The 27,738-nt window shown below is 42.0% G+C and overlaps 2 protein-coding genes across 4 annotated transcripts; one reads left to right on the plus strand and one right to left on the minus strand.

Moving 5' to 3' along the window:
- The first annotated feature begins 877 nt into the window (after positions 1–877).
- Positions 878–7,068, plus strand: arhgap15 (Rho GTPase activating protein 15). Its single transcript, XM_023408605.2, has 12 exons — positions 878–1,121; positions 1,200–1,271; positions 1,710–1,853; positions 2,337–2,426; positions 2,513–2,611; positions 2,866–3,001; positions 3,267–3,401; positions 3,798–3,896; positions 4,091–4,168; positions 4,691–4,825; positions 5,682–5,787; positions 6,727–7,068. The coding sequence occupies exons 1-12, from the start codon at positions 1,032–1,034 to the stop codon at positions 6,908–6,910; spliced, it is 1,368 nt and encodes a 455-aa protein (XP_023264373.1). The 5' UTR covers positions 878–1,031; the 3' UTR covers positions 6,911–7,068.
- On the minus strand, positions 4,538–27,675 carry LOC111656763 (kinesin heavy chain-like). Of its 3 annotated transcripts, XM_023408604.2 has the most exons (26): positions 27,337–27,675; positions 24,940–25,027; positions 24,247–24,320; positions 24,072–24,176; positions 23,534–23,582; positions 23,399–23,454; positions 23,225–23,312; positions 22,205–22,329; positions 21,799–21,903; positions 21,561–21,709; positions 21,089–21,237; positions 20,129–20,304; positions 19,981–20,049; positions 19,689–19,895; positions 19,150–19,296; positions 18,387–18,575; positions 17,914–18,031; positions 17,720–17,796; positions 15,217–15,326; positions 14,844–14,945; positions 14,362–14,422; positions 14,203–14,274; positions 13,931–14,035; positions 13,490–13,706; positions 13,219–13,379; positions 8,897–11,326 (listed from the first exon to the last, which is right to left on the minus strand). In XM_023408604.2, exons 1-25 carry the CDS (start codon positions 27,469–27,471, stop codon positions 13,225–13,227), a joined length of 2,928 nt encoding a protein of 975 aa, XP_023264372.1. In that variant the 5' UTR covers positions 27,472–27,675; the 3' UTR covers positions 8,897–11,326; positions 13,219–13,224. The 3 variants fall into 3 exon arrangements, with proteins under 3 accessions (XP_023264371.1, XP_023264372.1, XP_023264370.1); XM_023408603.2 differs by lacking the exon at positions 8,897–11,326 and adding an exon at positions 4,538–5,435 and having other exon boundaries at positions 14,203–14,422; XM_023408602.2 differs by having other exon boundaries at positions 14,203–14,422.
- Between the last annotated feature and the right edge of the window lie 63 nt (positions 27,676–27,738).

Consider the following 27,738-nt stretch of genomic DNA (forward strand, 5'->3'; position numbering starts at 1 on the left):
CTGTTGTTATAGCCACATTCTTAGCTGTATGTTTGAGATTGTGTTTACTACAGTCTATGAGACTTCATATGTTAACAGGCACAGACTCTTTTCTTATGTCATCTGCATGAATGAATTAAAAAAAAATCCTGTGAGACTCTTCACATACAGTAGACATGAGAGTCTTGTTTTATGTCTTGACCTTCTGTTTGGTCCCTGATCAACAAATCTGATCAGATTTTATAAAACAACAGCGGGTTCAAAACATTAAATGATCAAAGTAGTTGAATTTATTAAATATTAATTCAGTTTTCATCTAGGTCAGTGCTGAAGCCTTGTGTACTGATCTGTGTCTGAATAGAGACTGAACTAACATTTACTTAACAGACACCAAAAACATTCTAACCCATGATTCTGATTCCAGGTCTGGAAAAGTTAAACTGCAGCACCTGCCCCCAGACCCTCAGAGGCCCTTACCTGTCTGTGTAATCAGGTTTCGTTTAAGAGGCTTCAGCCCTTAATAAATCAGATCAACTGTGAAATCACTTTGTGTGTTTGTTGAAGTAGAGCGCAGGTCTACTTAATTAATTACACTCTTTATGTGTACCCGGTCTCATTTTTTGGAGTTGAGGGTTAGGTCTTTTTTTATCTGATGTTTTCCTTGTACTTGGCCAGCAGAAAGAAAAATGTGTAAACACGCTAAAGCAGTCAGAGCTTTTATTCTTTTACCTCACTGGTGAAGCTCAGGTCTTTAACATTACACCTCTTGTCTTTCTGTAGCTGAGGTTTTCCCTGTAGTTGGCAGCAGAAGGACAAATGTTGTGTAACCACAATGAAGCAATCAGAACTGTGAACAGGAACCCAAACAGGAAAAAGTCAAACAGTCCTCAGACTGTCACTGAGTGTCAACCCACACAATTTAACCACAAGCAAAGAGAAATGAACGGACACTGACACCAAGTGAAAAGTCGTGTTCTTTGTTGGTTCTCAGAGTCACAAACTTGCAGAGTGCAAAGCAGCAGCCGCTGGTTCAGCCTCAGGGAGCTGTACAGATGCGCATTAAGAGCTCACAGACCTCCGGAGACCGTCTGAGTCAGTCCAAGTCCATGGTGCTGCAGGAGTCTGACCTCCCACAGAAACCTGTACGTAAACTACAAACAACTGCAAAGTAAACTAAAAAAGCTGCAGTTCACTTTTTAACTGATCCGTTCCATCTGCAGATCTCCCGGCATCGCAGGAACCAATCTCAGCACAACGTTGCTGTTGCAGGAGCTGCAGTGTTTGAACCAGTGGTAAGAAAGAACATATCACTAAACAAACTGAACATCAGCTCCAAACTCAGGCCTGTCTGAGGCCTAAACACATTGTTCTCTGTTCAGAAACTTTATTTCCACACAAATCGATTCTGCAGACCTTACCAACAGACACAGTATGTGTGTCTGTTCACAGTTTATATTTATTTCATACACTTCTGTCTCATCACATATTCAATTTCAACTTTCCTCCAAAACCAAGCCTTGTCACCCTCAGCCAACATCGTCTGTGTTTTACTTTATCTCTATTTTAATGCAATCATTTAATGTTACATATTCACTGATAAAAAAATATCAGGACAGAAATGATTACAAAGGCACAAAGATTAACTCTAGTGTTGAAGTCAAATAAACTTGTTTTAGAATTAAATGAGTGAATACTTCTGTTAATGCATGTACCTGCATGTGTTTCTACAGGTGGAACTGAAAGGTGAACACCTGAATGTGGCTAAAATCTCAGACAGTGGTAAGAAGCAGAGGAAGAACTGGACTTCAATGTGGACCGTGTTGACCTTAGACCAGCTACTGTTTAATAAAGACAGACAACAAGAATCTGCTCAGGTATCAAACTGATCTCCTATCTACTTTATCTAGTTTCACTTTGTTATCTCTTCTTTATCTCTACTCAATCTATTGTTTATCTCCACTTCATCTTTACTGTATCACTACTTCATCTCTTCAGACAGACAAGAATCTGGTCAATTATCTCATCATCTGTATTGTATCTCTACTTTATATCTATTCTATGAAGAGAAAACACACGGCCGATCTCATATGAATATATTTCCTTTCTGTCACTCTGTAGATTTTTGAACAAACTGAACTGACTTTTATAAAGTTCAAATTTTTCATTGGTTAATGCAACCAATGATGTTTATCTGGGTCCAAGTCAATTAATTTAATTGATTATATTAGATTATGTAGTATTACAAAGGTCAAATTAAACTTGGTGTACCTGCAGCTGAACAGATTCTGAATTAATATTTTTTATTTCTAACTTCGTCATGTGTCATCATTTTGTCTGTGTTCACTCTCTCTGCTCAGAAACCAGGAAGTAAGACAGATGTGGTCCAGCTGTGTGGAGCTGTTGTCGAATGGACAACAGAGAAGTCGAGCAGGAAAAATGTGTTCCAGGTAACAAACCTGTCACACTTTACACTGAACCAGGATTCAGGTTGAAGGCTGAAGCTGTTTCTCTCCCTTCCTTCTGTTCACAACAGATCACAACAAACACAGGAAGTGAGTACCTCCTGCAGGTTGAGAGTAACTCCACTGCCAACAAATGGTATGACGCCATCAGAAAAGCTGTCAACTCTTCAGTAAGAACTCACTTCTATTTAAACCAGCTATTACTTCTATTGTCATGTTTTGACTTTTATTTTTGCATTGTCCGTTTACAAACTGTCAACAACAGCTCAGAACCCACAGATATTTAAGTATGATTGAAAATATTCAGATAACTGTGATAAAAAAACTAAAAATTTCAGACACAGGTGGATGGAATATCCTTCAGAAAGAGAAACTCCAGCCCTTCTTTGGATTATTGGTGAAATAAAACTCTTTTTCTGTTTAGACTAAAGCAGATGGAGGTTTTCCCCTACGGAGGTCAAACAGCACAGAGTACCTGCCCAGACACAGCTCCCTATCTGGCTATGGCTCAGCCTCCCCCAACCCCAAGCAACGCAACCCGGTTCACAGACGCTCCATCAGTGAGTGACTATGTCACTATTATCTTAGTGGAGCATTTAACAGCTAAAGAGATGGTGGAGACCAAACACAGCTAAAAGAGAGGGAACACTGGACTTGGATTCGTCAGGTGACACAAACAGCACTCCACATGAATCATCATGTTGATCTGCTGGATGTAGAAATACAGTACATATTAGACACTACTTCATAAATGTCAGATGTATTTATAGAACATGTGCAGAAAGACTCAGTTATTTCAGGTTTAGTGTTCATGTTTTTGTGCAGACATGTTTGGCGGCTCAAAGCTGAAACACAGTACCTCGGACAGCGCTGACAAGAACGGAGTAAAGAACAGACTGAAGAAGTTCATCACCAGACGTCCATCCATGAAGACGCTACAGGAGAAAGGCCTCATCAAAGGTGTCTGCCTTTTGTTTACATGTTGAACCCATTAACACACAAATCCCCCTTTTCTTTCTTCCTAAGCAGCTTTAAACATGTTCAAGTCCAAATGAATCATTATCATAAAATGAAGTTTATCATGCTGTTGTGGCTCTACATTGAAGTAGCCTACTGTGATGTTTCAACATGTCTGCTCCATCATTTCAAACATATTTTACCACAATTCATCTTTGAATACTTTGAGATCTCCATTAGAATTTCAATACAGTTCTGCTGATTTGAATAACTAACAGTGTTAGTGGCAGGTGTAATGACGTGTTTCTGTACTTCAACCCTTAAATGATCAACTGTGCTGCAACATGAACTGTTAAACCTACAGTAACTTCCATGTTCATGTTGTAATGTCTGACTCAGATCGAGTGTTTGGGTGCCATCTGTTGACTCTATGCGAACGTGAAGGAACCACGGTGCCCAAGTTCGTTCAGACCTGTTTGGACGCCGTCAATAAACGAGGTACATCCGTTAACAGCTGCTGCTGATATATTACTGCAGAGGAAACCGGAGAGAGACCTCATCCAGCACACTCAACCAGCAAAAGCCAGTACATGTGGATCCAGTACAGCTAGTTCTTTGTGGATCTACTGGTTGATGCCAGTTTATGTATTGTTTCATATATTTTCTAATCAGCTGTGTGATTGTGTTTTCAGGTCTGGAGGTCGATGGAATCTACAGAGTCAGTGGAAATCTGGCTACAATCCAGAAACTTCGCTTTGTGGTCGATCAAGGTCAGTTCAACACAAAACTGATTGCACCTGCTCCAATCCTGTCTCCTACAAAATACATTTAAATTCTACCACTTTACAACAGAAAACCATACCACAAGGATTACAGCTTCATATAGCAGTTAAATGTCCTTCCCTTGTCACAGCCTGGCTCAACGGCTGGACAACCAGAAAGGGGAGATAACACAAGTTCAAATAAGGTATTTACAAAAAGGTAAATTAGATTCAGGCCGGCCAATAACTGAAAAGTAATGAACAGAAGAAAGGCCACAGTTGCCATCAGATCTGCTAGGAGCGAAGGATAACCAACACACCAACAGTCGGAGCGTCAACAGAGAGGACAGGCAGAGAGCAAGCGAACTCAAACAGAACTGAATGGGGATGTCTTTATGGTGCACACCGGGCCCAGGTGTATCACATCAGGCTGATGAGATTCCTGCATTCAGCGGGACACCTAGTGCTTCAGTTTCAGTGTACACATTATTACAGTCATGTATGTTAAATGATCTCGTGTATATGCCCTAGAGGAGGACCTGGACCTGGACCACAGTCAGTGGGAGGACATCCATGTCGTTACAGGAGCGCTAAAGATGTTTTTCCGTGAGCTGCCAGAGCCGCTGTTCCCCTTCAGGTTCTTCCAGCCGTTTGTGGAGGCCATCAGTGAGTAAAAACTGATCAAAAAATATGAAATAAAAATAGAATAACAGTAGAAACAACATATCTTCTGACATCAGAAGTGGATGAGATTCACCGTGGGGAGTCCTTTGAGGAGTACTGCAGCATAATGGGGTGTTGGACCGTTATGAGTTCTTTGGTCTGGCAGGAAGTCAAACACGTTTCCAGTTGGTCTCAGCCTCCATCACGGTCGTCTTGTCTAACAGATCCTGGTTTTCTGCTGTCAAACAGTGGATTCTTCCTGCCAGGTTAGAAGTGGGTTGTACAATGTTTGCAATTGGTTGTATAGTCAGCAGTTCACACAACCACCAGAGAAACAGTAATAAATGACAATTCATGAAACAGAAAAATCACAATTAGTTATTGATTAGGCCAGTGGCAGCCAGGATAGATGAGTTTTTCAGGCTGGCAGGTGGTTCAGGCATTTGATCAAGGTGTGTCCTGGGCACCTTCCATCGCATGGTGTTCTGGGCATGTCCAATGACACCAAAACAACATACTGAAGAGATCACACTGAACATCTCAGTTCCCAGGACCAGCTGGAAACATCTGGTTGTTGTTAAGTTGTTAGGCCTGCTGCTATCACAACCTGCCTCTGGATTAGTGGCAGAGAACGGATGGAAAAAGACAAGGAAAACAAAATAGATTAATATAGGCCTACACAAATGTATACAGCGCACATCTATCTATAACATAAGATAATCTATATCTATAACACCATATGCATGGTTCTTTACATGTTAAACTGAAGTACACATGCAAAGCTACAACACTGTGCACACATTAAAATATGATACTATACACTCATTAGAACAACTGCCTCTGTCATTCCTCTGAACAGAGATAAAAGAATCCAAACACAAAATTCAGGCTGTGAAGAAACTCATCCAGGAGCTACCCAGACCCAACCAGGACACCATGAAGCTGCTCTTCAGCCACCTGCACAGGTATGTCTACCATTCACTCAAACTCTGTTGAAATGTTGAAATCCATGTTTACGTGTTTAACATCCCTTGTTCAGAACTTCATTTAGTTGCTTGACCATTAATAAGAGGCTTCTTACATTCAGTAAGTTGTCTCCATCAGCAAAGTTGTCTGATGTTACTGGTTCTGGTTCTTGGAAACAGATTTATGGACTGAATTGAGTTTCACTGAGAATTTGACAGGAAACAGGAACAAATCAGCTGACAAACAAGTAAACCATGTAAGTAGAATGCTGACATTTATAAAAAAGGTAAGAGCTGAGGACAGGATGTGATACAGCTGGTGGAGCTCAGGTCTGACTGCAGCACACCTGTCTCCACTCTGTCACTGTGGAGGAGGGACAGGTGTCTTTAGTGTTTCTATCAGATCACTACATTGATTTACCTTCTTTCTCAAGCTGCACCATGAGAGTGAGCAGAGAGAGAGAGAAAGAGAGAGCTTCTGTTTAAATAGACAGGGAGACACTAGGTGGATTTCCTGTGCAGTCAGTCTGTTGTATCACCGCAGAGCAGAGGGACACTTTGAAGAGACTGTGATGACAGTGGATCAGACAACAGGAGAACGAAATCCTCCACCAGACAGAAAGTTTAAAACTGCACAGACGAAACAGACAAAACAAGGAGACTGCTGCTGCAGTGCCTAGAAGTGAAGAGTTACACCTGAGCTGCACCTCTTCAATTTATACAGTGCCCTGGGGCAAAGAAACTACACAAATTCCTCCTCAAATGTAAATTACATGGATGTAAATATCACAATGTTTGGTTTTAAGTTTGTACCTGTATTCTTATGTAATAAACAATATATAAATAACAAATCACCCTATAGTATAATGCAGTGAAATTTAAAACACTGCAGCTGGTTATTGTGGATCTTACAGCCTGTATTTTTTTGCTGCTTTTCAGAGTTCTGGCCTTTTCCAGGAAGAACCTGATGTCCACTCAGGGCATCGGTATCGTGTTCGGCCCGACACTGATGTGGCCTGAGCTGGACGCAGGAAACATGGCAGTCAACATGGTCTACCAGAACCAGATTGTGGAGTTCATCCTGATCGAGAGCAGAGAGATCTTCAACCTGGACAGGAAGTAAAAGTTCCTGAGGTGGAGCTGATCATCTGACGGACTCACATTTACACATCAAAGCTAAAAAATAACCAATTTACTTCTGAGATGTTATTGTTTTAAAACAGAAGCCATGCCTGGTTTGGGCTGGACTGTAAAAAATAAATGGATGGTTTCTGGTCAGAACATATTTTGAAGATAATTTTTTAATTACGACAAACGGATCAGCTCACGGTGTCTGTCCAACAGTGACCACTGCTGTCACCTGCCTCATTTCAAAACATTTTTTAAGGTACATCAAAAACTTCCCAACGAGTTTCAGAGATTCCTGTCCGTCCATCTATCCATCAGCTATACCACTAATCCTATGAGGGTCATGGGGGGGCTGAAGCCGATACCAGCTGTCACAAGGAGTATATTTATAGTGTATAGCTGTACAGAAATAATAATCTTGTTGATATTGAAGAAATGATAAACTCGTACTATGGGATGATTAATCATGGTCATGTTTTAGATCTGAGTGCAGGAGACAAAGTCGGTTCAACATTATTAACTTTACTCCACTTTACGCCAGAATAAGTCAGTGTGAAATATTGATGCACAGTCATATTTTTGACCTACAGATTCTAAACAGAACATTAACAGTGACCCCACATTGACAGAGCCCACACTGCGCACAAGAGCACCCAGATCAGTAACAGTCCATTTCCAGAACCACAAGGTGAGGCACAGCTGCCTCCAGCTGCCTGGCAGAGGACGACGTTCAGGTGAATGAGTGCAGGATATTTGTTTAAGCAGTGTAATTGATGTAACTTACAGACATAAGAAAGCTTCAGCAAAGAAAAATCAAGTCACAGAATTTTTCCTGCAAGCCTGAAATTATTTGAGAAGGATGGAAACATCAAGATGTTTGGTAACTCTCGAGTCACGGCAGAGGGTCTACATGCTTATGGCATCAGCATGGAGACTCCAGCTGGGTTAGGGTTAACCTTAACCCTGTGGGGGTCTGGCAAGTGAGGAATGGTGGAACAGAATTTCAGAACTGGAGGCTGCTGGGCTGAACATGTGGTAGAGGGAAAGGCAGGTGGGGAGGGACTCTGTTAGATTCGTCAGGGAAGGGCAGGAACCGGAGCTGAGGCAGGCAGACAGGACATGAATAATACCGCGGCACAAGGAAAGTGAGGTCAGACTGATGTTTTAAATAATCACGAGGAAACAAACAAACCTTTACAGAGAGGCCTAGATGTGTACCACTCCGGTAGACTGAATAATCTGGCCAAGAGGGACTGTAAAACCAGGGCTGAAATACTGCTGGCTGATAAGATGACGTGAGTCAGGAGAGGAACCAGGGAGGAGACATAGGAAAAGCCAGAGAGAGAGAGAGAGAGAGAGAAAAAGAAAAAGAAGAGAGAGAGAGAGAGAAAAAGAAAAAGAAGAGAGAGAAGAGAGAGAGAGAGAGAGAGAGAGAGAGAGAGAGAGAGAGAGAGAGAGAGAGAGAGGAGACACGGGGTGGAGACCAAAGGAGAATGGGGAACACACCTGGAGCCTGGACCAGGACCATGGCAGTTCTTCCAGTTTTTAAAATGGGAGACAAACACAGCTTTACTAACTACACACCAGTGTCCTGGGTTAGGACTGCTGTCCTGCTTTCACTTTGTTTGTATGAAAACTTGATCGTTTTAATGAAAAGAATTAAATTGTTGAGTGAGAGTCAGTTCGGCTTTCAGACAATTGATCTACAGCTTTGATATGAATGAATTTAAGAATTATATAGCATTTGATCATACCATCTTAATTCTTTAAATAACATACTGTATGTCGTGAGAGTAGTTCTAACCTATTTAAAAATATTTAAGGATGTGTTCATTTATTCATTTTAACTAAATTAAGTTTTTTTTGTTAAATTCCAGGACACATCATCATCAGGCGTTTCGGCCACTAGGAAGGCCGTATAATATCTGTTGTGTGAATTGTGCAGTTTGTTTTACAATTCAAAGCCACAAAAGAGACCAAATATGACACATGATGAAATTTATTTCAGTATGACAGATCCACCTGTGCTTCAGTCATTTTCTTTTCCTTCCTTTCCTCATGAATATTTTTTATCATCTTCATGAATATACACAAAAAAATCCCTGGCTGATCCTTTAGTTCACTTGTGCTGGGAGTCAAAATAAAACCTTTGAAGGTTTTTTTACTCTGTACTTCATTCAGATAATGTTCATATAGAAACATATCAACATCAATAATAAAAAGTGTAACCCTGTCACAATGACACTGACACACATCAATTTATTTTAACCCCATTTCATGTTTGTCTGTACCACGCTGTAAGACGGTTGATAAATGTGTAGTTACGTGTTATACTCATTTCTGCACATCAGCAAATAATACATGTTTTAATGGACCTTGAATTTATTCGCACAAGTCAGCAGGTTATAGATTAGTTTCTAATTGAGCTGGAAACACAAATACAGTGGAAACTGCTTATAGTGATAGATATAGTGGGAATTGTTGGGTTTCTCTCTATAATAAAGTAAGGTCTTGGCCTTACCCTGTAAAGTGCTGTGAGATAATGTACTCTGTGATTGGCCGCTGTACAAATAAAATTGAATTGAAAAATTTAATATGGTCCAGGCATTTTGAGCAGAGAGAGCAGGAAGTCATTACACAGTGTCTTCAAACACCTGGTTCAGTGTTGAAAGAGTCTCAGTATATGACAGCTAATCATTTTTCATATGTTGTATGAAAAGATCCAGAACGAACATGATGACTGTAAAATAATTATTTCAACTGTATTTGTATAGAAATTATTCTGATCACTGTAACTGATCGTTATAATCAGCTGATCACTATAATCAGCTGATCACCGTAGTCAGCAGGTAGGGGTTAAAGTAAAGTGACCATAAACGCTACAGATAACACGACTTCCTGAAAGATCAGCATCGAGTCAGTGGGGAACATCATTTACTTCCTGTTATTCAACCAATCGTTGAACAGGAGTGTTAATAATAACAATACATTTGTGATGGTCAATCAGTATGAAAGTCCAACGGTCACCTCACTGCTGTGTTACTGTCCACAACCTTCAACACACTGCAGGATACACAACAACTGCACCAAAGTTTAACACATCAAGTCCACAGACTCACAGACACTGCTGCTATAAAGACTCACGACACACAGCAGCAAGTAAGCACTGTTTTACACTGAAGAAAAATCACATATGCAGAAACACTTTGAGTAGCTGATGAATACTGTTCCAACAAAGTAAAGACTTTCCATTGATAACATTTATAAAAAACTTCAGAAATAATGTTGAAATATCAAAGACCAATATCAGTGTCAACGCTTTCAGTCCATGAAACGTTAGGAATAATAAAACACCTTGTATCATTATACTGTTTAAAAATCACAAGATAGTGTAACATAAAAATTATCTGTCCCAAGTCACAATAATATTCTACCTTAATTACTGTTTGTGTTCGTTTTATGTATTTGTGTATTTGTCCTATTTCACTTCCGCTTAAAGATCATTATAAATCTGTCTCATGAGGTCAAAATATGAGATTTGACTCGGTGTCAGGAAAGTCACAATATTATGAGAAATAAAGACGCAGTTTGACCAAATGGCTCTGTAAGTTTACAAGAAAAATAACACTGAGGTAAAACTGTATTTTTAGAAATGAATTTAATATTAACAGTATTCACTGTTTGCAATACATGTTGATAGTATACACACAATGAAGTTAGAAATACTGTTTTATCATGAAATGTAAAATTATAAAGTTATGAGTGTCCAACTTTATACTTAATATTATGTTAGAAAACATTGTTTTTATTGTAAAATTACAGCTATATCTCATAATATAACTTTCACTATATTAGCAACATTTTACCTTTATTTCCTGATAGTGGACACAATACTGTCACAATATTATATTTTACTTATTTATATTAATTTCTCTGCCGAGTCTGGTTTCATCCTGATAAAGGACAAATCCAAATGATCACTTTTGATTCAAATCCCTAAGAGATCCCTATGAGATATAATAAAAACTATAAATAAACTATAATAAACTATACATGTCTTATTTTGATTTTATTTTTGCTTTTATTTTTTATCATTCCTAACTTTTCATTCATTTTGTCTTTTATAACAGGTCTGAACTGCTGATCCTCATTAAAATAAATATTGAACTTGTTCAACTCATCAAACTGAACTGATCTCATCAGACAAACAGCACCAGAGCTGACTGATGTTCCGTCAGAAACAAAAGAGAAAGACAGAAGAAAGCACTTGTTGGCTGTTAAGGTGGAATGGCTGTTAAGGTGGAAAGCTGTGGAAATGAGGAGTCTGGTTCCAGTAAAGGCAGAGCGGTGAGAATAGGAGAATTCAGAAATCCAAAAATCCACAGAGAAGAAAACTGATCCAGTCGTCTAACTGTGAAGACAGGAAGTGATGAACCTTTATTTATACAGAATGACGTTAAAAAGCATGACAAAGTTCTAGTTAATGTTCACTTCTTCAGTTTGTTCTTTTTTTCATGTTCATTAGGAAACATTCATTTCACTACCAAGAAATGAGAATGTTAAAGTGGCTTTGGTTATTGTTCTAGGTGCTATTGTTGCTGTGGTTGTTGCTGTGGTTGCTGTGTGATTGCTGTGGTTGTTGTGTTTGTTGTGTGGTTGTTGTGTGGTTGCTGTGTGGTTGTTGTATGGTAGCTGTGGTTGTTGTGTGGTTGTTGTGTGGTTGCTGTGGTTGCTGTGGTTGTTGTGTGGTTGCTGTGGTTGTTGTGTGGTTGCTGTATGGTAGCTATGGTTGTTGTGTGGTGGTTGCTGTGTGGTTGTTGTGTGGTGGTTGCTGTGGTTGTTGTGTGGTGGTTGCTGTGGTTGTGTGGTTGCTCTGGTTGCTGTGTGGTTGCTGTGGTTGTTATGTGGTTGTTGTGGTTGCTGTGTGGTTGTTGTGTGGTTGTTGTGTGGTTGCTGTGGTTGTTGTGTTTGTTGTGTGGTTGCTGTGTGGTTGCTGTGGTTGTTGTATGGTAGCTGTGGTTGTGTGGCTGTGTGGTTGCTGTCAAATCACCTAGTTCACGTTCAAAGTTTACAGTAAAACAAAGTTCTAGTTAATGTTCACTTCTTCAGTTTGTTCTTTTTTTCATGTTCATTAGGAAACATTCATTTCACTACCAAGAAATGAGAATGTTAAAGTGGCTTTGGTTATTGTTCTAGGTGCTATTGTTGCTGTGGTTGTTGCTGTGGTTGCTGTGGTTGTTGTGTGATTGCTGTGGTTGTTGTGGTTGTTGTGTGATTGCTGTGGTTGTTGTGTTTGTTGTGTGGTTGCTGTGTGGTTGTTGTGTGGTTGCTGTGGTTGTTGTGTGGTTGCTGTGTGGTTGTTGTGTGGTGGTTGCTGTAGTTGTTGTGTGGTTGCTGTGGTTGCTGTGTGGTTGCTGTGGTTGTTGTGTGGTTGCTGTGGTTGTGTGGCTGTGTGGTTGTTGTGTGGCTGTGTGGTTGCTGTCAAATCACCTAGTTCATGTTCAAAGTTTACAGTAAAACAAAGTTCTAGTTAATGTTCACTTCTTCAGTTTGTTCTTTTTTTCATGTTCATTAGGAAACATTCATTTCACTACCAAGAAATGTGAATGTTAAAGTGGCTTTGGTTATTGTTCTAGGTGCTATTGTTGCTGTGGTTGTTGCTGTGGTTGCTGTGGTTGTTGTGTGAATGCTGTGGTTGTTGTGGTTGTTGTGTGGTTGCTGTGTGGTTGTTGTGTGGTTGCTGTGGTTGTTGTGTGGTTGTTGTGTGGTTACTGTGTGGTTGCTCTGGTTGCTGTGTGGTTGCTGTGGTTGTTGTGTGGTTGCTGTGGTTGTTGTGTTTGTTGTGTGGTTGCTGTGGTTGTTGTGCGGTTGTATGGTAGCTGTGGTTGCTGTGTGGTTGTTGTGTGGTGGTTGCTGTGGTTGTTGTGTGGTTGCTGTGGTTGTTGTGGTTGCTGTGTGGTTGCTGTGGTTGTTGTGTGGTTGCTGTGGTTGTTGTATGGTAGCTGTGGTTGTTGTGCGGTTGCTGTGTGGTAGCTGTGGTTGTTGTGTGGTTGCTGTGTGGTTGCTGTGGTTGCTGTGTGGTTGCTGTGGTTGTTGTGTGGCTGTGTGGTTGTTGTGTGGCTGTGTGGTTGCTGTGGTTGTTGTGTTTGTTGTGTGGTTGCTGTGGTTGTTGTGTGGTTGTTGTTGTTGTTGTGTGGTTGTTGTGTGGTTGTTGTGTGGTTGCTGTGGTTGTTGTATGGTTGCTGTGGTTGTGTTTGTTGTGTGGTTGCTGTGGTTGTTGTGTGGTTGCTGTGGTTGACTCACCTGAGCCTACTTGCTGTGGCTCTGATGGGGTTGTTGTTGTGGTGGTTGCTGTCGGGGGGAGTGATGACGTGGACTAGATGCTACTGCCCCCCCTCCTCTGATGGTCGGTCTGATGGATGCAGAGGATGATGGGTGCTGATGTCCGGCTCTGATTGGCTTGGCTACATGGAGACAGGAAACAGGTGAGACAGCTGATCCCATTCCTGCTTCTCAGGGGATGAACCCTTTAGATTTGAATCCCCCCTCAGGACAGACTGCTGCTGTAACTCACCTATCTGAGCAGAGTGTCCTCTCCTGGAGACGTTCTTGGAGCGGACAGCTTCTTTGATGCGGTCCACTTCCTGTTGGTATCGTTTGCGGTCTCTCACAGCTGACTCTTTAGCATTCCTCAGGGCGGTTTCCAGAGCTTTCACTCGCTCTGCTGTAGCCCGCAGACGCTTTTCTAGCTTGGGCAGCTCACAGCGAAGGTCTGCGTTGTCCCGCACCAACTGGTGAACACAAAAGGGTTAAATGTCATGAGGCCGATGACTCATTCTGCTTACGATTCTCCTGTGGTTGTTGTTGACGTGTGATTTAAATAGAGGATCCCTCCTTTCTAAAAGGACAATGAATGGGAACAAATCTGCCACTGTTGTAAAGTGTATTTCTGAAGGGAGGGTACGGACTGGCAGGTGAGTGGACAGGTGTGGATGTTTCTTTGTGGGTGACTCACCTGTTTGTGGACCTTACTAAGCTGCTCCAGGTTATTTTCTAAGAAGACGATCCTCTGTCTCTGAGCCACACTGCCGCCGGCCTCGTCGCTGTCGTTCTCTGAACTCTGTTTAAAGAAGAGACTGATGTTCAGGTCCATCACTGAACACAGAGACTGGCGTCTGGACTCTCACTGAGACACAGTGATGAGGAGCACCACAGATCTAATCTTGACACCAGACAGTGAAATCCAAGATGAGAAATTCAAACTGAAGGAATGGGTGGTTTTCTCACGTTCTTCACTCGAGAGCCGATGTCCTGGACGAACAGTTTACGAAGGTTATTCAGCATCTGCAGCTCTTTGGCCTGTTGGATGAAACACAAAACTCTCAGATCTGTCGCTGCTGCACAGACACATATGATGAATGTAAAAAAAATATATGAATCATGTACCACTGTCTCCTCCAGTCCCTTCAGGTCCTCTTTGGCTTGTTCCCTCTTCTCATTCAGGAACCTGAATCACACAAACAGACTGAGTCTACCAACCTGCCTGATGAAGGCAAACAGAGTGAATGTGCAGTCAGGTTTCTAAATGGTCAATATAAAAATTGTCTCATTTCCTGATGGATGGAGATAAACAGCGGAGGGGAGCTGATTCTCCAGTCGCTGCCGTTAAACCGCAGAAGAAGAAGATAAGGTCATTAAAAGATCCAATCAAAGCTCAAACGATGAAACCATGTGGAGATCTGACCTTTCTGTTTTATACATAACTTTTACACTTTACACAAACTCTTTATATTTCTGTTTATGTGTAGACTGAAGTAGAGCAGGTGGATGGAGACTGACTTCATCACAGCTTTTTAAATGAGAGAAATTTGAGTCAGGATGTTTTGGGTAAAGACAGCAGCTTGTTGAGCACAGAACAACAAACTTACAGCAGTTTCTGGAGTTTCTGGTCTTTGTTCTGATCCTCTGCTCTCAGTTTGTCAAAGTCAGACTGAAGCTTCCTGTTCTCCAGCTGCAGAAACTGATTCACACTGAAAACAACAATCAAACATACCGTACATTTACTCACACTACATTTCATTCACAAAATTTCACAGAGAGAGAATTTGTCATGAATGTGAGTAAAACTGAGTAATTTTTGTTAAAGGACAAACTTAAACTAAATCCTGAGCAGTGTGGAACCGATAGAGATAATAACAATAATAATGAACTTTTCCTGGATGAACTCAAGTGACTGAATACAGAACAGCTGAAAATACAACATTACTGATCACCTATAATAATCAATAATCAATTACTTACTCTTTGAGTTGGTCGACATTCCTCTGTTTTTGCTGGATCTCATCTCGGAGTCGACTCAGCTGTTTCTGATGAACTTCTCTGTGGTTCTCCATCTGTTCCTCCAGAGTTCTCTACAGAACACAAAGCAGCAACACTTCAGTTCTCTCCACTTCATTTATCTGCAGTAGCATCACACTTCTGTGTAACCACTTTTTTTACTCAAACATTTAAAGGATCAGTCTGGTCGCCATGACAACAGGCTTGAAGATACTTGCAGATTTGTTTTAGTTTATTATTCACATTGAATAAGAGATCAAGAAGAGCTGTCATGTAGCTGAAAGAAGATGGAGGAAAACTAAACTCACTGTATATAAAGAAGCCATGACTGCCTTTAACAAAGCAGTACACCTGGCAAGAAAAGATTATTACAGACAACGCTGGAAACTCTACAATATTATTCTCCACTATTGAGCAGCTAGTCAACACCGCCCCACCCCCCTGCAGCTCGCCTTGTTCTTCAATAACACATGACCTCAATCAGAGCCAGGACTACTGCTGGTGTTAACTAGGATGATCTCAGTAAACCCTGTAAAATAAATGTTACCATAGGAACGTTCACCTGTATTACTTGATCTAAGCTCTGCAGGACTGTGACTGAGTGGAACTCCTCTACCTCATGTGTTGATTCTGTTCAACAGCGTTTCAAGTCATGTACTGAACTTTATTAATATATCTCTTCAAAATGGCATCTTTCCAGATGTCTTCAAAACTGCTGTTGTAAAACCCTTACTAAAAAAACTTTGTTCTGAGCAGCTATAGGCCGATATCCAACCTTCCAGTCATTAGTAAGATACCTGAAAAGATCATTTCAGTGCAGATAAACTCCTTTCTTCAAGAAAACAATTTCCTGGAGGAGTTTCAGTCAGGCTGCACAACAAACCACTGAAACTGCTCTGCCTTAAATAATCAGCGGCCTCAGACTAAACTGATGAAGAATTGTCCTCTTAGACCGAAGCGCAGCATTTGATACGATTGACCATAATATCTCAATCAACCGTCTTGAGAAGTTGGTCGGTGTTTCTGACCATGAGTTAAACTGGTTCAAAACAAACATCACAGGGAGGAAGTTTTACGTCAGAGATCATGTGTCTGAGAAACAAGACATCTGCTGTGGGGTTGCTGAAGGGAGCTGCCTTGGTCCATTATTATTCTCACTGTACATGCTGCCACTTGGTGACATCATCAGAGAGCACAATGTATGTTTCCATAGTTACACGGATGACACACAACTGTACATCTCTGCTGAACCAAATGATGCTGCAGCTATAAACTCCATTACTATATGTCTTCTAGCAATAAATAAATGGATGAGCAACAACTTCTTAAAGTTAAATGAGGACAAAACTGAAATCCTATTAGTCTGCCCCAAAACAAAAAAAACAAAGCTGTTCAATAACCTGAGGAAACTGACTCCCTGGATTAAATCTGAGGGTACAAGTCTTGGCGTTATCTTGGATTCAGATCTAATTTTCCAGTCCCTCATCAACAAGGTGACAAAAACATAATTTCTCCACCTTAGAAACAGCTAGAGTTCGGCCATCTATTTATATATATAAAGATTGATTCATGCCGTCATTTCAAGCTGACTTGATTACTGCAACGCACTTTTACTGGGCTCCCGAAAAAAAACCCAGAGACTTCAGCTCATTCAAAACTCTGCATCTCAGCTATTAACCAGAACCAAGAGGAGAGAGCACATCAGTATATATAGTATATATACAAAGGCCTTAATGGGCAAGGACCAAGCTACATCCATAACTCCCTGATTAACTATATACCTGAACACTGAGGTCACCCACTGCTGCGTTTCTAAAGGTTCCAGCAACAGCCGGAAGGGAAGTAGGACAACTGGGGATGCAGCCTTTGTCAGTTACGGCCAAAAGCTATGGAACACACTACCTATAGATATAGATATGAGGCCAGCTCACTAAGTATTTTTTAAAGAAAGCTCAAAACTTATTTCTTCACTTTAGCCTTTAACTAGTTCTGAAATTTTGCACTTTGCACCACATTTATGCACAGCTCAGCACTTCTTTTAATTGTCTATTACTATTTAATGATTGATTCATTTTATATTAATGTTTCTTAATGTTTTTCACTTTAGATCAATGCTTTTAATATGTTTTTATTTTTGTTTTGTTTTATGTAATTTCTTTGTTGTAAAGCAATTTGTGCTACATTTCTTGTATGAAAGCTGCTATAAATGAAAAGTTATTATTATTATCATTATTATTATTATTGACAGTGTGCCTTCTGTGATTGAAAAATCATCAGCTTACAAACATGAAAGGGATCACTGACGACACCTGAGGAACCACATGAGATCTTTGGTTGGATTGACTGACAGAAACACAGAGTGACGTCAGCGCTGTGTTAGTTTGCTACGCTCATAGATTGTACTAAAAAAATATATAATATATTGAAAAACACTACACTGCTCCGATGTGTGATGTGATGATTTTACCTTCATCTCAACAGCATCATTCAGTCTGCTCATGTGTTCTTTCTCTTTGTCCATTACCGTCACTTCATGCATTTTATCTGAAAACACACACACACATGCAAGAGTGTTATCGTCTTGGATCTGCTGAACTGTGTGAGGTTAACCACCCAATCAGAGAGCAGTGTTGCGGTGTAGCGACGGTGACACTGTCTGACCTTGAGCCTGGAGTTTGGCAATCTCCTCCATCAGAGCGTCCTGACTCTCCTCCAGCTGCCGTTTCTTCTGCTCCACTGTCTGTAGGTCAGCAGTCAGAGACGCCATCTTCGCCTGGAGCTGCGCAAACAACAACAACCTTATCACAAACAGGACGGTCGATATAGAGGAAAATAATAATAAAGATGAAACATTATGGCTTATTTAGATTGTATTCATTGAAAAGGGTTAGGATTAATTTTGAAATGTGTCCTCTCACAGATATCCTGCAGCTCTGTTACATATCAGCACAGACAGGTTCTTACTTCTTAGGAAAGATGATCAGTTGCTTTTAGTTCTAAAGATGTGTCACAGAGTTTTGAGCCAGTGAGGTGTGGTTTCCTGCTCTGAGATGATGAGCAGCCAACAGGTGTTGAACTCGTACTGACTCTCAAACAGGAAGAAAAACTTTTGGACTGGTCGTTTAATCTCTTACCTGTGAGACGAGCAGCTGAAGGGTGTTAAGCTCCTTCTCGCTGGCCTCCATCCTGCAGGTGTTCTCCGTCAGGCTGACCTCCAGCTGTTTGCTCCGATTCACCAGAGTTTTTACCTCAGATTTCATTTTACTGATGTAGAGTCGAATTGTGGTGAACTCCTCTTCCATCGCTCCGCTCGTCTCCGTCATCTGTAAAGATGGACTGAGTCAGTAAACATGGAGTCTGACGTTCTCCTGGCTCCCACCTGTGGTAAAACCTGGTCTCTGACAGAGCAGCTTCAATTAAACCAGATGGTGACACACATAACGAGCTCAGGGAGCTTCACGCTCTGTTCACTCAAAGGTCAGTGCTGTCAGGTGTCATTGGTAAACAGTGAATTCACTTTAATGAACAGAGTTTAACACATATTGTTGTAAATGCATCTTTACACACTGACTGCATTAAACTCATTGTTTCTTTGCATTCTTGCTGGAGCCTGTGTTTGGAGTGACTACAACAGTAAATGAAGCATCTTATAACAGCAACATGAATGTTTCATTTCTCATCTGACCAATTGGTAAAATGAGAGTGTAATGAATATAGGTATAATCAGGTATAATGATTAGGGGATAACAGATTATCTTCTTTATCATCTATCTTGAATTCCTGTAGACAGTTTATCAGAAACATTTTCATCAGGGTCAGGAGTATGTTCTGGATTCACGAACTGTTGTGCAGAGTGAGCATCAGTGTGAAGAGTGAAATGTGGAGTTTGACTCTTACAGCTTTGAGGTCGGTGGTACCGAGGACGCTGCCGATGTCACTGAGGTCTCTGAGCAGCAGGTTGAGGATCTCTGCTGATCTCTTCTTGTGATGAGAGCTCAGATCCTGCAGAGTGGAGAACTCCCTCAGAACGGCCTCCAGACTCACCTGGAAACACAGAAGAAGAAGGAGGACACTAATCCCAGTCTGATCAGGCTTAGTGTGTGATTTGAAATGACCAACTTATGAAATGCAACATTTACTGTTTGCCATGTGACCACACTGCCACCTAGTGACCATGCACTAGCTAGTTAAATAATTCTTCTGTATAATACAACTTCCCATTAGAAGATTCATTCGATCTGTCTATTTTCCTCCATTTAAAGGCGATGACCTAATTTTCAACATTTTTAATCTGTAAATTTGATATTTAATATTGTCTGAAAACCACATGTGACCTGAATGTTTCCCATGTGAAATCACATGTGATAAGTCACAGGGTTTTTTGTAAGGGGCACCCCTGCTCTGACCTCTGACCCCTTGTTTCTGTATGTACTCACGGTCTTGTGTGCAAGCTCCTCGTTCAGCTGTTCGTTGCAGCGGTTCTTGTCCTCTACCTCCTGGCTCTTGTGGTCGTAGTTGACAGCGAGCTCCTCAAGCGCCTGCAGCACCTCCTTCACCTCCTCTTTGGCCGAGTCGTTGTCTCTCTGCAGCCGGGACACCTCCTCCTGCAGACGCTCGTAGTCCTGGCGGCTCGATGCCGACAGCTGGACAAGAGGAGGTGTTAGGTATCAGAAGGTGGAGGTTTAGGTTGGATGATAGATGAATACATGGTACTCAGGTGAAACTCACCTCGTCCTGATCCATCAGCTGCTGTTTGAGTGTCTCAGCCGTCTGACTCTGATGGTTGATCTCATCGTCCTGAAACATCAAGCGGCACTTTTTTAATGTTTCAGACATTTAAACTCAACCAGTCTGAGCTGGCTCAGGTGAGACTCACCTTGTCGTCCAGCTGCTGGTACAGGTCGGTGATGAGCGTCTCGTATTGTGACTTCTCCTCGTCCGACAGGGGGGCGGGAGGTGGGGCCAAGCTGTCCATCACTACTGTCGTGTCACTGCTGGCACTCTTCTTGCTGCTTCTGCTGCTCAGCTGCTCCTCAGCAGGTACACACTCACCTGGAGAAAGGTTCAAATTTTGTCTGACATGCAGGATCAACAACCCAGAGGACAAGGGTTGAACTTAATCTCTTTATTATTCATGGGAGTGTTTTGGGCGCAACATCCAATAAACCAATCACAGAGCAGCTCCCGTTCCCTTTAAAAGCCAGGTGCCTGCAGCTTGGTGCGTTGCTGCTATAATGGTACAGAGTTAGATTCTGTTCGTCACTGATCAGTGAACCAATCCTGACACAGGCAACCGGTCTGTGACTGAGGGTAAAGAAGGTCTGAGTGAATCAGTGCTCTGCTCACAGTTCTACTGTCAAATAATGGCACTAATCACAACATTAGAAATCTTCGATGTGTATGAGAAGTTTGAATAAATCTTCGGTTCATTATGAAAGTGTGGTGATGAATTGAGGTGATGAATGGAAACAGCTTAGGGTTTTTGCTGGTTAATTGTTTTCTGCTGCCTCAAGATAAGAATGTGTCAACAATGCTCCTGACCACACCTCGTTTTAAGACCAACACACTCACGGGCGCTCAGATAAGTGCAGGTGTATTTGCTGTTTAAAAAACGTGGTGCTGGACGGGAAAATGCAAACTGCGTCGGTCTGAAACTAGGAAAGACACTTGTGTTGCGCTTTGTGCCAGGAGTAAGAGAGCCCAAAGTCTTCTGGAAAGAAAGTTGAACCTGAACCAACGTTCGTCAGAATGCGATGTGTTGCAACATCATCTGGCAAAGAGCTGCTTTGACCTATCAGATACATGTCAGCTCTCATCCTGGTAGACGGCTGTTCACCTTTCCTCCAGCGTTTTAGTTCACTCTCCAGTTTCTGCATCATGATGTTCAGAGTCCTGTTCTTCTCTTTCTCCTTCTCATACTTCTTCTTCCACTCCTCGGCTGTCAGCTCCAGGTTCACAGACACTGTGTTCTTTATGGTTTTAGCTCTGACACACAAACAACACAGAAAGTGGTTTAAACAAACACTCAGGGACTGACGACCAAAAGTCAACCAGTGTTGTCAATGTTGTTTTCAGTTCTCAGTGTTCCTTCCTCAAGATAAAGACAATCACTCGGGTTCAGAGTAAAAGTTTCAGTAATAGACAGAAACATCTTCAGTGATAATGATCCTATAACATTTGACACTTTAAGAACTTTTTAAAATTAGCACATTTTACTGAATTTGAACTTTCACAGATGTTTGAATAAATAACTAACTCGCCCACTTTTATTTTTTCATAAGTAACTCAGGTGTGTTCCTGTACGGTACCTCTGTCCAAACATGAGGGTGGACTTGGTTTCAGCCTCGTTGTAAACGGACGGCGAGCAGCAGATGATGATGGTGGTTCGACAGTTTCCTCCCAAAGAGTCTTGAAGGATCCGGGTCATCTTACTGTCTCTGTACGGGACGTGGGTTTTCTACCAACACAACATGTGATTTCATATGTCTGTATGTTCATGTATGTTCATATGATTTCACTGAATGAACATCCAAACTTCTGACTTACAGTTCCTTCACTCAGAGCAGCGATGACGTTCCCCAGAGCAGACAGAGACTTGTTGATGTTCTTGGCCTCATCCAACACGGCGCCCTCTGCTCCTGTTTTACTCACCTGAACATCATCAAGGTGTCAGGGAGGGGACAGGTGAGGAGAGGACAGATGGGTGAGGAGAGTCAACAGGTGAAGACATGACAGAACGTCCACTGTAAGCCGTTACTGAATCAGTGATCATTCATTTACTCTATTGATCAGTTTCTAATCAAACAGGCTTGTGTTTCTATCAGTTTATTGATCTTAGACTGACACAGAGGAGCTATTTCTGTGCTGCCTCGGTGCTGCTGGGAAATGCAGTTAACACTGCTCCCCAGCAATAGAAGAAGAGAGGTGTGACGAGCGCATGGAGCAGTGTGACCTTCTCGCTGCCTGCCAGGTCGACCAGGTAGAGTTTCCCCGACAACTTCGTCTCCGTCTCCACGTTCTCCTGCTTGATGTTGATCAGGAAAATACTGTGACTGCGGGAGCTGTGCTCGTTCATGTCTGCAGGGAGAACACAGGAAAAACAAGTCAACACAACACAGACACTAAATGACCACGGGACATCACTGGAGCGCCCCCCACAGGCTGCACTTGTCACTACAACCACATGATGAGCAGTAGCAGTAGTAGTAGTAGCAGTAGTAGTAGTAGCAGTAGTAGTAGTAGCAGCAGCAGTAGCAGTAGTAGCAGCAGTAGCAGTAGTAGCAGCAGCAGTAGCAGTAGTAGCAGCAGTAGCAGTAGTAGTAGCAGCAGTAGTAGCAGTAGTAGCAGCAGTAGTAGTAGCAGTAGCAGCAGTAGTAGTAGCAGCAGTAGTAGCAGTAGTAGTAGCAGCAGTAGTAGCACTGGCAGTAGCAGTAGTAGTAGTAATAGCAGTAGTAGCAGTAGTAGCAGTAGCAGTAGTAGTAGTAGCAGCAGCAGTAGCAGTAGTAGCAGCAGTAGCAGTAGTAGTAGCAGCAGTAGTAGCAGTAGTAGCAGCAGTAGTAGTAGCAGTAGCAGCAGTAGTAGTAGCAGCAGCAGTAGCAGTAGCAGCAGTAGTAGTAGCAGTAGCAGCAGTAGTAGTAGCAGCAGTAGTAGTAGCAGCAGCAGTAGCAGTAGCAGCAGTAGTAGCAGTAGCAGCAGTAGCAACAGCAGCAGTACCAGTAGCAGTACCAGTAATAGTAGTAGTAGCAGCAGTAGCAGTAGCAGTAGCAGTAGCAGTAGTAGCAGTAGCAGCAGTAGCAACAGCAGCAGTACCAGTAGCAGTACCAGTAATAGTAGTAGTAGCAGTAGTAGCACTGGCAGTAGCAGTAGTAGTAGTAATAGCAGTAGTAGCAGTAGTAGCAGTAGCAACAGTAGTAGTAGTAGCAGTAGTAGTAGTAGCAGTAGCAGCAGCAGCAGTAGTAGTACAGAGACTCACTGGTCACGGCGACGTGTCTGTTTGCTTTTCCCTCGTCGATGACGTCCATCACCTCCTCAGGACTGGAAACGAAACGCTCCGTACAACCCTGACAGGAAAAGAGTGTTACTGTAGTACTGATACTGTAATACTGTTTAAACATGAACCCTCATTAGAACATGAAGGATCACACACCTTGACGAAGGGAACCCGGTTCTTGTCCTCATGAACAGCCAGGTTGGTCTTTGACACTGAAACATGAGATGACATGAGTCACATGACATGGCTCAACTGGATCAACACTAATGACATGCTAAAGATTGTCCTCACCATCCAGTAGGTCTCTGATTTTGTCCAGGTAGATCTCAAAGTAAGACACCTGCAGAGACATGTTCACACAGTGAACACAACACAACACAGTGAAGGGTCTCAACACTTTCTAAAGCCTCTGAATCATTTAAATTATTAAATGTCAGGCATATTATGTCATAGAACATATTTATATTTGTAAATACTAAAAAACAGTCATCAGCTCAGAGCTCATTCTTCTTCTGTTAAATATGACGAGTACTGTGATCATGAGCTATGATAAACGTACTGATGCATCAGAGAGCAGAGCAGCAGGGGAACAGTGAACACATGGAGAGCAGGTGGGTCAGTGAATGCATCACTGTTTTCTAATGCTGACAGTAAGACAACTGGTCCCAGAGCAGATTTAACTCTTTATGTAGAGGAGAGGAATCTGAAGCAGCTCCACACTGACACCTGTAATCATGACGTCATTGTAGCAGCTTCCTGCAGCTGATTAACCCTAAGTATTTGTTACTCTTGCCTAGTAAAATAAATGTTAAATTAAAAAAAATAACACCTTGATGTGAAACTCCAGGTTTTCGTCCATGGAGTAGATGTGATCAAAGATGTCTCTGGAGATACGAGGGATGATTCCCATCAGACGAGGGTCGTGCAGGTTCCCCTGCAAATCAAAAACTTTATTGTCACATAAAAACTTTAACAACATAAAAATCTTCAGTTTGTTCACTGACCTCCATGGTGTGAGTCTTTCCTGACGACGTCTGACCATACGCAAAGATCGTCCCATTATATCCCCCCAACACATCTGAAACACACAACATATGACTGTCAGGTTTTGTAGTTATAAGGGACCCAAATGCAGACCATCCAAAGTAAGTGAAAAGGTGATTTATTAAATAAAGAAGAAACAGGAACTTACAAAAACTGTGAAAATGCTGAGAACTCAAAATCCAAAATCAAAAACTGAAAAGACAAAAATACGAAGAACAAGTTGAAAAATCCAAAACTGAGCAAACAGGAGAACCACAGGACACAGGTCAAACTGACAGAGACAAAGGGACACTAGGTGAAACACATGAGGGCGGGGCAGACAATCAACAAGGAGGGAAACAGGACAAAGACAGGAAGTAAAATAACCACAAGACACACAAAGGAAGTGATTACAAAATAAAACTATAAAAATACATATAACACACAACAACACAGAACACAGAACAAACAGGTGAAACACACAGGTGTTCCACATAAACCAATTATCTACCTGCACACAGGTGAGAGGATTCCAGCTCATCAACATATAAACAGGTAAAGATCAATATATTTATTGATATCAACATATATAATTAGAGACGGATAAACAGGACACACAGGTGGAAATGTGGACAGACAGGTGGACTGATGACATCATCATGACGTGGACTGACCTCTGACGATCTGTCTGGCACAGGTGTCGTACACCTGAACCTGTTCAGTGTGAGGAGGGAGGACTTTGTCAAACACGTACGGCTTGCCCTGAAACACAGGAAACACACTGTCACAATAAAAGCCTATGGTTTATTAGCTCTCTATATAGTATATTATACAATTTATATGATCATATAAATTAGATATGATCATATAAATATATTATGATGTATAATTTTCTGATCAAAACCACCACACATAAATAAAATAAATCAAACAGATGATAAATTCAGCTGATCTCATCACTTCCTGTCTGTCTCATTCTGTTTCACCAAGAGGCCTGTTGCCACGGTAACTGTATCCCACTGTGACAACTGAACCAATCAGACAGAAGAAAGATGAGTGGTGATGAATGATGCAGGACAAACACACACAAACATACACACATACACACACACACACATACACACACATACACAAACATACACACACACAAACATACACATGAACACACACACATACACACACACACTCACACACACACACACACACATGAACACACACATACACACACATACACACAACACAGCACAAAAACAAACTGAACTGCAGTTTCAAACTACAACCAATCCTTGTTCATTTGCTCTGAAACGAGCAGCCGGAGCTTCTTTAATGGGCCCTTTATTCTGAAAGGACAGTTTTCTGTCAGATTTAATGATCAGTTTTTATTTGCTGCTGCTCATGTTTGTCTCCTTCACATCAAATCTGCACCTTTCATACGTTGTTTTAACAGAATGAAAAACAAACTACATCAAGTCCATTAAGGGTTAAATTAACGGAATAGATTAAAGGTTAATTTAAGGGTTAGATTACAGTAATTTTAAAACAAAAAGTTTCATGTTAATCGTCTCAAACGTCCCTGTGAGCTGTAACATTAAGACCAAATCAGATCTCAGACCAGATCCAGGACTTGTCTGAGGCTGCAGGTCACTGACAGATTTCAGTTAGAGAGAACAGGGGGATGGAGCTGCTGCAAAGTCTCATGGGAAATATTCTGTCCCCATGACAGAGGTGGCTGAAGGCTGACATAGGTCATGTGACTGATAGCAGAGGAACAAAGCAGCTCTTCTTCCTGAAATTAATTTTTGAATTGTGTGTGTGTGTTGTGTGTGTTGTATTGTGCTGTGTGTGCTGTCTGTGTGTGTGTGTGTGTGTGTGTGCTGTGCTGTGTGTGTTGTGTGTGCTGTGCGCTGTGTGTGTTGTGTGTGCTGTGTGTGCTGTGTTGTGTTGTGTGTGCTGTGTGTGTGTGCTGTGTGTGTTGTGTGTGCTGTGTGTGCTGTGTGTGTTGTGTGTGCTGTGTTGTGTTGTGTGTGCTGTGTGTGCTGTGTGTGTGTGTTGTGTGTGCTGTGTTGTGTTGTGCGCTGTGTGTGTTGTGTTGTGTGTGCTGTGTTGTGTGTGCTGTGTTGTGTTGTGCGCTGTGTGTGTTGTGTTGTGTGTGCTGTGCTGTGCTGTGCTGTGTGTGCTGTGTTGTGTGTGTTGTGTGTGCTGTGTTGTGTTGTGTGTGTTGTGTTGTGCGCTGTGTGTGTTGTGCTGTGTGTGCTGTGCTGTGTGTGTTGTGTGTGCTGTGTTGTGTTGTGCGCTGTGTGTGTTGTGTTGTGTGTGCTGTGTTGTGTGTGCTGTGCGCTGTGTGTGTTGTGTGTGCTGTGTTGTGTTGTGTGTGCTGTGTGTGTTGTGTGTGCTGTGCGTGTGTGCTGTGTGTGTTGTGTGTGCTGTGTTGTGTTGTGTGTGCTGTGTTGTGTATGCTGTGCTGTGTGTGTGTTGTGTGTGTGTCTATCGTCAGAGGAAACTTTAAATCAGCTCTGAAGCTGAAGTAGAAACAAAGATGTCTCATTAAAACAAACAGACTCATTATGTTTGTGTTGTGTTGTTTGTGTCGTGTTGTTTGTGTTTGTTTGTGTTTGTTGTCAGACGTCTCATTAAAACAAAATGAACAGGAAACTGGGACAGACATGTGACCAAACCAAACGATTCCATATATTCTATATCTATTATTCTAATAAACTGTATTTAATAATATCTAATCTGATCAGATCACTGCAGATACATGATACAACAACATATTGATTATTGATCCCTGACTCCTGATAACACAGTGAAATATTTTTGTGTTTTTGACGCTCGAATAAACGACGACATTTAAAAGCATCATGTTGGAAACTTTAATATTTTCTGACCTGTCTGTTGTGTGTTGGTTGTGTGTTGTATATGTTGTGTGTGTCGGTGCTCTGACTCTAGTGTCTATTTTGTTTCTATTGTGTGTCTATTGTTGCAGCAGACAGCAGGGGGGAGGGTGTGTACTCGTGTGTCTGGTGTCCGCTCACAGACGCTGTCAGACGGACTGTGGGCGCAGGACTCACCGCCACCACCACCGTGTCGTCTCCGTTGAATTTAGGGGTAAATCTGTCTCCGCGGCTCCGCTCCGCGTCGTTCAGCGGCCTGAAGCGACACATCACCTTCACCCCGCACACCCCGCACTCCGCTGCGTCCACCATCACGACACTGCCCGGTAAACACAGAGAAGAAAAACACCGACGAATCCACAGGACGACGACGGGTCCGGTTCGGGTTCAACTCAGGTTTTTGCGGTTCAAGTCCAGATCCAGGTCCACAAACAGATCCACCGAGTCCCGCTACATGAGCCACAGCCCCGATAATGTAGGTCTGGTCTCCGGTCGGCGTCTCTCCATCAGGATGCTGACCGACTGAACACTCCCACCTCACACAGGTCCACCCTGGAGCACCGAGCCGCGGGGAACTCT

Source organism: Seriola lalandi, unplaced genomic scaffold, assembly GCF_002814215.2.
Source record: "Seriola lalandi dorsalis isolate HSWRI2012SDOR001 ecotype SW California unplaced genomic scaffold, Sedor1 jcf7180002054369, whole genome shotgun sequence".
NCBI lineage: Eukaryota > Metazoa > Chordata > Actinopteri > Carangiformes > Carangidae > Seriola > Seriola lalandi.